At 43.3% G+C, this 9,789-nt stretch overlaps 1 protein-coding gene across 1 annotated transcript in view; it reads left to right on the forward strand.

Moving 5' to 3' along the window:
• The window catches only part of DPYSL3 (dihydropyrimidinase like 3), an 83,829-nt gene that overhangs the window by 57,744 nt on the left and 16,296 nt on the right, over positions 1-9,789 (forward strand). The window contains exons 7-9 of the mRNA XM_069102655.1: positions 1,282-1,350; positions 5,066-5,186; positions 9,513-9,669. Coding sequence (XP_068958756.1) covers positions 1,282-1,350; positions 5,066-5,186; positions 9,513-9,669 — 347 coding nt within the window. The remainder of the gene's footprint in view (positions 1-1,281; positions 1,351-5,065; positions 5,187-9,512; positions 9,670-9,789) is intronic.

A 9,789-nucleotide genomic window follows, 5' to 3' on the forward strand; every position in this document is an offset into this window, starting at 1 on the left:
CCGCATGCTCTTCCTGCCAGCTAGTAAGTGAAGATGGGGATTGTGTCCAGAGGAGGTGGAACCAAAGACAGGAGTGAATGAGGATAGGCTTCCCAAACACTTCCTGAGTTGCAGAGGAGGACATGAAAATTCTTGAGTTCTTGGCCTTGTTTGTGTAGCAAATGGTTCAGTAGGGAAGGTTCAGAATACAGTGAAGTCTGTCTAGGCCAAATTCTAGTGTAGTTGAACAATGAAATGCTTAGCAGATACAATCATTCTTCTCTTAAGGGAATTGCCTTTTTCCTGGAGGACCTTCCTGCATTATTTTGTGGTTTGAAGCACATGCACCTGCATGCTTGAAGCGCACACACCTGCATGCTTGAAGCGCACATACCTACATGCTTGAAGCACACACACCTGCATGCTTGAAGCGCACGCACACACCTGCATGCTTGGAATATGTGTGATTTCAGCAGTCTTAGTTCGGTGGTTAGCACCCCCCCTCCCCATCAGCATAGCAGATGAGTTCACGTAGCGCAGTCACTGGTTTAGTGTCAGGTGAGATACACGGAGAAGTGGTAGGTCATACACAGAGGATCTTGCTGGCTTGAAGTAAAAGATAAAAATATAATTTGATAAGAGTATGCCTTGAGGGTCAGGTACCACAGTGGAAAAAGCACCGACCCTGGATTCAGGAGGACCTGAGTTCAAATCCAGACTCAGACACTTGACATACTTAATAGCCACATGACCTTGGGCAAGTCACTTAACCCTGAATGCCTTGCCTTCCCCCCTCCCAAAAAAAGTATGCCTTGAGCAGCAAGACCTAGAGTATCAGGACTGGATTGGATTTAGGGGATCATAGAGCTTAAGTGGTAAGTAGGTTGTTTGGTCCAGCATCCTCATTTTGCAGATGAAGATGCAAGATGAAGAAAACTGAGGCCTGTGGAAGTTAAGTTGACTTGCCCAAGGTCATACAGATAGAAAGCATTAGAATGGGCATTGATCCCGGGTTAGTAGCTCTCACCATCTACCACACTGCCTCCCAAGGTTCAGATCTCATCTCTGCCGCCTACATGCATTTTCTTGTTCAGGGGGTTTCCTCTCTCTGGGCCTCAGTTTCCTTATCCACAAAATGAGAGAAGTTGGGCTCAGTAGCTCTCTGACCATTCTGATTAGACATCTTGTGCTTCCATCTTCTTTTTCCATCCTTAGATGGAAACATTCTCCAGAATTCTCTACCTTTTTAATTGATGCAGTTAATTGGTATCTGTTGACATCCGGCTTTTTTCCTCCCTCTAGGAACAAACCCGAATGTTGGAGATCGGAATAACTGGCCCTGAAGGCCATGTGCTGAGTAGACCAGAGGAGGTAAGTGGCAGAAACAAAGGAAAGAAACAAAAGCTGGGGCTAGCCATCTTCCACTCTGGGCCCTCCCTGGAGATGAGCTCTTATCAGAAGCGGGTTTTATTCCTCCCATCCTGCAGCTTATTTTATGTCAGATTCATTTATGTTTGGCAGTCACTCCTGGTGTGTGAGCTACCCTCCCACCTCCCCCACACACAGCTGCGTGTTTGCTCACACGTACATTTGTGCACACACACACAGCTGCATGTTTGCTCACACATACATTTGTGCACACACTCATCTTGGAGATGGAGAAAAATCAATAAAGAGAGGGAAACTATTTTGAAGTATTTTATCAAAGGCCGTCTTTGGCCGACACAAGCAGAGAGTGCATCCAAATTGGAAAGGGATTGCTAAAAGAGAGGGATATCTCCCTTCTAATCTCATTAAGGCAGGTGAAATCCATAGACCTTTGGGCACAGCAGTGGGAGGGAAACTTCTGAATTCCTTCGTTACTGAGTAGGGCTGTGGATTCATCTTCATGGTCCTGTATTTCAATTTTTTTCCAGTCCCAAGATCATTGATTTAAACTGTCTGTGTGGACACACGTGTGATTGAGAAATTATTTCAGCTGCTTTCTAACATGCTGTAGGTTCTGTGTAAGTTGCTTATTAAATATTCCTCCAAAACGACAGTTACCAGGATTCCCTCCCATTCTGTAACTGATAATTCTTTTGAATGACGATGATCTTTATATCATCATAAGCATAATAGCTAATATTTGTACAGCTCTTTGGGGTTTGCAAAGCTCCTTTATTTAATTTCATTTAATCTTCACAACAGCCCTGTGAGGCAAGTGCTCATATTATCCCCCTTTTATGGATGAAGGAACTAAGGCTGAAAGAGGTTGTCTTACCTGGGATTATCTAGCTAGGAAGTGTCAGAGGCAGGATTTGAACTAATTTTTTCCCTGCTCAGCATTTGTGCCCCTGTAAAAGCCAGCTGCCTCATATTTCACTTCTCTGCTAGGCTCAGGATTGGTGAGGAGATGGGGGGTTGTGGAGAGGGGAGTACAACAGAAGGGTCTGTATGGGGGTCTCCAGAACTAGCTCTTACTTGATGTGGTGGCATCTGCCTGTAGGATTGGGAGCTGTTTGCTGCTGTGGTAAATAGGTTGACACCCTAAAGGCTGGCTTGCTGGCAATGTAGAATGGGCCCCCTAGAACTCAGTTCTGTATCTTGCCTGTAAATGAATAGAACTCCCTTCCTGGTCCACAATTCTAAGCTGATATAGGTAAGAGGAGGCAGAAACTCCCTGAACAGAAGTGTCTGGTTCTCTCTTACTCCATCCCCACCCTGCCCACCTTGTGACGATCCCTTCTCTTTGCTGTTCTTTGAATTTGTCGCTGGAATTCATTAACAGATTTTGACCCTGGCTTATAGGCCAGATACATCTTGCCTGTGAAGTCAGTCACCACCATGTGGGAAACAAAGCCAGATTAATTCCACAGGGTAGGTTGGTTTGGGCTAATCGGCGCCATTCTAGAAACCATTTCTAAAGGCTAACCACTGAGGAGATGTGCTTGCAAGATAGATTCCTTCAGCTGGGTCACTGAGGGAGTCTGCAGTGGGCCAGGGGCCAGGGGATTTCAGCGAAAGGCCTATTTTTGCCTTCTCTGGTTTGGCTCCCTCTCTCTTTCCCCCTTTCTTCTTTTTAATAAGAGGCTTTTCAGCTGTAGCATCTGTCAGAACCTTGGAAGCCCTTGTGGGTGAAGTCAGAGAGGGTGATGTAACCTTCCAAAGATAGTCAGGTTGCCGAAGTGTTGGAAATCCACGCCATGCTGGGAGAGAGGGAGATCAAAGGCCAGGGCTGAGGTCATAGGGAGCTGAAGTGGTCAAGACCACTGCTCCGAGGGAGGAGTTATCAGGGAACAAGGCCTGCCCTCTCTAGTTCAAAGCATACCTCGACTGTACCTTGAGTGGTGCCTTCTAGCCCTGGAACCCAGAGGCTCCACAGAGAAACCAGAGAAGATAATAGTCTGAGAGATAACAGAGAGTCATCTCAAAGCCCAATGTCACCTTTCTTCCCCAAAGGGAAAAAGTAGCTTGCGATGAGTACAGACTCAACTACTCAGATTTAGATGGTCTGCAAGCTATGTTCTTCCCAGTGTATTTGTTTTTAAATTACCAATTAAAATTGGTTGATTTTAAAATAAATTTAATATATACCTAAAATAGGTAAAGACTTTTAGAAATAAGGCATTTCCTGCTTCATTTTCCCTTGTACAAAGTAAAACATTACAGAAAACCGATCAACAGTTGTACAAAACCTTCCCACTGTATTCTTTTGTAAAAAATTAAAATGAGTTTATTTTAAAATAGGTGTAATAAATATATACCCAAAGTAGGTATAGACTTTTAGAAATGTCACTTCCTATTCCTCATGTAAAGTAAAACATTTTTTTTAGAAATAATTAATTTATTTCTAGTTTTCAACATTCACTTCCATAAGATTTTGAGTTTTAAATTTTCTCCCTCTTCCTTTCCTCCTTCCTCCCCAAGATGGCATGCAATCTGACATAGGCTCTACTTATATATTCATATTAAACCAAAGTAAAACATTCACAGAAAAGCTGCCAACATTTGTACAAAACCTTCCCATTGTATTCTTTTCTAAAAAATTAATTAAAATTGATTTATTTTATAATAAATATATGTATATATGCATATATACATATGTGTTTGTATATCTATATCTATATAAAATAGGTACATACTCTTAAAAATTATGGTCATTTCCTCTCCTGCAGCAAAGTAAACATTTACACAAACCTACTGTCACAGCCATCGCACATCTATTGATATATATGACATCTTGTACCCATGGTCCCCCAATTCATTAATCATTCACTGAGTGCAAGATACTGCAATTAGATGCAGAGACAAAAATAATCAAGATTATTTTCTACTGTTGAGCTTATACTCTGCTGGACTGTATATGGCATATACACACATTGTAGAATTATAGCTGGAAGGGACCCTGAGGTTACCAGTTCCCTCATTTTACACACATGCAGACTGAAGGCCAAGGGAAGCCAAGAGATAGGATGAGTAAATACAAGGTGGTTGGAGACAGGGAAGTGCACTGATAACTTTGGAGGAATTATTGAGGTAATGAATGTGAAAGGGCTTTGTGATACCTAATGATTGAATCAAGTACAATTTATAACAGTTAATAGGCTGTGCTCCAGAATCCCAGCTTTGGGTTTATAAGGATTGGATTGGATCTTGGAGGCATCCTACATATTGTTCCCTTAAACTTGTGACCTCCAATAGGGTGGTAAGGAAGGATTAATTAATTTATGGTATGACCAGCCCCTTGGACTTGACCCTGCAATACTTTTACTCAGAAGATACCAGGGTTTCAAGCTCTGGTTCAAGCTGTGGTTCAGGTGTGCTGATTGTTTTAGACAGACATACTGGTACCGTGACAGTGTTTTCCCACGGGGTGGGGTGCACCATTTAGTGGGATGGTAAGATAAAGACTGTAATATTTTTTCAACCTTGTTTAAGTACAGACGTGGCAGGGGTGTTTACTTAGCAAACAGAGCCAGCTGAAAAATTCAGCTTCCTTCTCTTAGCTCATGACCACTCATCTCCATGAGGAATGGTGCTTGGGCTCTGGGAGCTTTGTGGTTTGTCCCTGTTCTTTCTGATGTCTGGGTTCCTTTCCTTCTAGCTGGAAGCTGAGGCTGTTTTTCGGGCGATCACCATTGCCAGTCAAACCAACTGCCCTCTCTACATCACCAAGGTCATGAGCAAGAGCGCTGCAGACCTCATCTCTCAAGCCCGGAAGAAAGGTGAATTGTGCTCTTGCCGAGGGTCCTGTACCTCTCACTCCATTCCTCTCCTTCCTGGCCACCTTGGTCAGTGACCCCAGGTCTTTGCTCTCCTGAGCATGTATACTTGTGGGATTTAGGATCATAGCTCTAGAAGTGAAAAGGACCTCCGATATCAGTGTATCTGACCCCTTATTTTACAAATGAGGAAACTGAGGGTTAAGGAGTTGAGTGACTTGTCCATAAAATGTAGGCCCTTCCCAGTCTATCCTGGGAACTTGTTTACACATCCTCACAATGATTCGCTGCTAACTAGGCCCATTCTTCCAGTGTCTCTGGAAGGAGAAGGTCGCTTTAAAGGCTGGCTGGCATTTATCAAGACCTTGTCCCTCCACCTGACTGGTAGATGGCTTGACCCCAGAATAAATGGTCTGTGGGTAGTTATGAAAGCTGTAGGGATAGACAGTGAATGAGAAGTCAGGGAAAGGTGGGAGAGAGGAGAAAGGGAATGGCTTCAGAAGAATTCATCGGGATTTCTGCTTCAGGTGAATGCTAATTACCAGGTCATTGGGTAGTAACGAAATATTTTGGGTAGAGGAGAAGCTGTGAGAACAAATAGTAGTTTAAATACCACACTTTGGGCTAAGTCCCCAAAACTCCACATGTAAGTGATTGGGGGTGACAAAAATAGCCCAAGCTGCCTTTTGATGCCCAGCTTCCCTGAGGGTGGGTGGCCCATTCTTGTGGGTAGGAACTCTTTCTGTCTAGGCAGCCCTGAGATTCACTTGGGTTCCCTGTATTACCCACTTGACAACAATTCTTGTGTGTGTGTGTGTGTGTTTTACTATGGTGTTAAACTTGTCATCTGACACAATATTGTTTTTCCTTGATGCCTGAGTCACAAGAGGACCAGATCTGGGAAGAGGGCCCAAGTTTCTCCTGTTTCACTCCTTCCTTTCATGGAGAAAAGTAGAAAGTAGGCAAGTGTATGCAAGCCTGCAAAGCCATTCTAGGGACCACTTCTCCATCCTGATTCTCATGTCTGCCCTGTCAGGCTCTGCTTTGAGTGCTGTCCTTTTGGATGATCTTGACCTTGGCTTCTGTTTTCTTGGATTGATCTGTTCCTTTACTAGGGAGGAAGCTGCTCAGAGTCTTTGGCCTCAAATGAAGATTGCTCAGGAAAAGATGAAATAAGATTTAGAGCCAGAAGGGACCTTTAAGGCCTGTTGGGCCAAACCCTTTCATTTCACAGTTGAGGAAGTGATTTATAGTGTTGAATCTTTGCTCAAACCCTACTTCATGCAGAAGGTCCACGCTGCAGATCAAATCAGAACATGGAGGCCAGAGATGGGTATAGGGCATCATAGGGCCAGCAAACTGAGCGTCAAGGGAAAGAAAGCGTATTTTAGTAAGGAAGAAATCTGACCCCGGAAAGGGAGTATGTCCCTGAAGCTTTCTTTCCCTTTTCTGTCTCAGGAGAAAAGATAATCCTGAGCTGGGAGACTTGGTAGTTTTCATGGTCAGTGTTGATTGAGTTGCTAATGGATTTCAGAGGTCTTTGGGGACCCAACCTCTGAGAATGGCTCCTTAGGGACTAAATGCCTCTGGCTGTCAGAGCTTGGATGAGTTTTCTTCTTTTCTCCACCATTGTATCTTTACTATTTCTCCACATAGTTATTTTTCCTTTTAATTTTTTCTTCATTCTTCATGCATCTGCATTTTTCAGTTGAATTAATATTTATAGAGAGCTGCTAGAGCATCAGTGAGATTAACATCAACACATCTGGTTTCATCAGAGTATGCTGGACATTCTTAAGCCAAGCCTCTTCTGTAGCCTCAAGGGGGAGACTTTGGGATGAGGAAGAAAGAGAAATTAGAATTAGAAAGGGTAGGGCTGAATGTGGTTCTGACCAAATGGGGGAGAGAGCTGATAAATACCAGCTTGGGTCTAATAGTAGATTTCAGTGCTCATCAACTTTTTTTCCTTTTAAAAATAATTTTTGGGGCAGCTAGGTGGCTCAGTGAATAGAACACCAACCCTGGAGTCAGGAGGACCTGAGTTCAAATGCGGCCTCAGACACTCAATACTTACTAAATGTATGACCTTGGGCAAGTCACTTAACCCCAATTGCCCTGCCTTCCCCCTCCAAAAAGTAAAAAAATTAAAAAAAAATTTTATTGTTTTATTTTTATAGTCAAGAGTTATTCAGTAAGCATTTATTAGATTCCTATTATATGCCAAGCTCTGTGCAAAACTCTGGGGATTTAAAGAAAGACAAAAGACAGTCCCTGCTCTCAAGGAGCTACCAGTCTAAATAGGGGAGAAATCGTATGAATAGCTAAATACAAGCAAGACATATGTAGGATTATTTTGTGATAATCAGCCCTTAAGGAAGGCACTAGCATTAAAGGGGATTGGAAAGGCTTCTTGCAGAAAGGGGGATTCCTGGAGGAAGCCAGGAAAGCTACATTTCCCAATATATCCCTCTCTCCCAGCTCATAAAAAAAGAAAGACCCCAAAACATCTAAGCAAAGCTAGCTAACACATCAGAAAAGTCTGATCTCATCGCTAGTATTTCACTTGTAGAGTGTCCTATCATATCTCTTCTCTGGGATCAGACTTGGTCATTTGTCATTTCAATACATTCAGTTTCCATCATTTTATTCTGGTGGCAGTCCTTGTAGGTACTGTTCTAGGTTCTGCTCATGCTGCTTCGCATCTGTTCATGTAAGTGCCTTCCATGCATTCATTGTTCCTTACAGCGTAATAGTTTCCATTGTATTTATGTGTCATAACTTGTTTAGTCATTCTTCAGTAATCTCGCCTACTTTCTGATGAGTGTTTGCCTTTAAATAAACCTTTCTTAGTGTCTTCTGTGTGCTAGGCACTGGGGATACAGAGACTGCCATCCCCTTACTTTTTTGAGGTTCTCTAGGGATAGAGTTTCTCAGCTTTATTCCTTAGCCTCAGCAATCCCCAAGACTGCTGTCATTCACTGTTCTCCTGCTAGGACCCCTATAAATGAAGTCAGATGGGATTCCCTCTCCCATGGGGCTTCCTCATCAATCTGCAAGGACAGATGGTGAATGAGAAGTCAGGGTAGGATTGAACAGACTAGAAAGGGAATGGCTTCAGAAGAATCCATCGGGATTTCCGCTTCAGGTGAATGCCAATTGCCAGGTCATTCGGTAGTAATGAAATGTTTTGGGTGGAGGAGAAGCTGTGAGAACGAACAGTAGTTTAAATACCACATTTTGGGCTAAGTGCCCCAGATCTCCGGAGGCCTTTAATCCTTTGCTTGTCCCCAGAGTTTTTTTGATGTCCTTGGCTCACTCCTTGCCTAGGATTGAGCTGATGAAAAAAGACCGGAGGTAATCTTTCTTCTACTGAGAAAGCTTTGGCTTTGGGGCAGCACTGGAAAGTCCTTACCCAGACCAGGTTCTAGTTATTCCTGGTGACTTTGGGGAGATGATGAGCTCAGATCCTCCTTGCAGACTGGCTTTGGGTACTTTGTCATCATTGTTTTCTAAACCTGTGATGTCATTGGCTTAAGGATCTCCCATGAGCTTCTACCCGTGTAGATCTGTATCTGCTCTGTACTTTATAATCTTAGAGACCTGCCTGGGGGAGGGGGGACTAAGAAGTTAATACCATAATTACAATAATAGCTAGCATTTTTATAGTCCTTTAAGGTTTGCAAAACACTTGACAAGTATTATTTTATCCTCATAAGAACAGTGGGAAGTGAGTGCTATTATTATTTCCATTTTGCGCATGAGGAAACCAAGGCTGACAGAAATTAAGTGATTTGCCTAGGGTCATACACCTGAACTCAGGTGTTCCTGACTCTCTGCAACCAAGTGACGCAGTGGATAGAGGGCCAGGACTAGAGTCTCGAAGACATCTTCCTGAGTTCAAATCTGGTCTCAGACACTAGCTGTGTGACCCTGGGCTAGTCATAACCCTTTGCCTCAATTTTCTCATTTGTAAAATGAGCTGGAGAAGGAAATGACAGAATACTCTGGTATCTTTGCCAAGAAAACCCCAAATGGGGCATTGAGTCAGACACATCTGAAATGACTCAACAGCTTCTTGACTTCAGGTCTGACACTAATCACTGTGCTCCCGTAGCTGACTTGCCCAGGATCCCACCACCAATATGTGTGAGAAGCAATATGTGAACCCGAGTCTTCTAAAAACACCTCTCTTTTTAGGAAAAATCATTAGTAAATCAGGCCTGCTTTCTTACATGTCTATTTTCTAGTATTTATATTACATAAACTTATTGTGAAATTATTACATAAATCTGCCTCATACAAGTTTCTCCTTCTCTTTCTACCCTCTAGGAAATGTGGTGTTTGGTGAACCCATCACGGCCAGCCTTGGCACAGATGGGACACACTATTGGAGCAAGAACTGGGCCAAAGCTGCTGCTTTTGTGACATCTCCCCCGCTGAGCCCTGACCCCACCACTCCGGACTACATCAACTCCTTGTTGGCAAGGTGGGTGCCAGCTGATGATGATGATGACGATGATAATGATGTGTGTGTTTGCACGTGTGTGTGTGTGTGTGTGTGTGTGTGTGTGTGTGTGTGTGTGTGTGTGTGTGTGTGTGTGTGTGT

This window comes from Petaurus breviceps, unplaced genomic scaffold, assembly GCF_028583685.1.
Source record: "Petaurus breviceps papuanus isolate PSGF00001 unplaced genomic scaffold, PetGlider_PUasm1.0 551, whole genome shotgun sequence".
Classification (NCBI taxonomy): domain Eukaryota; kingdom Metazoa; phylum Chordata; class Mammalia; order Diprotodontia; family Petauridae; genus Petaurus; species Petaurus breviceps.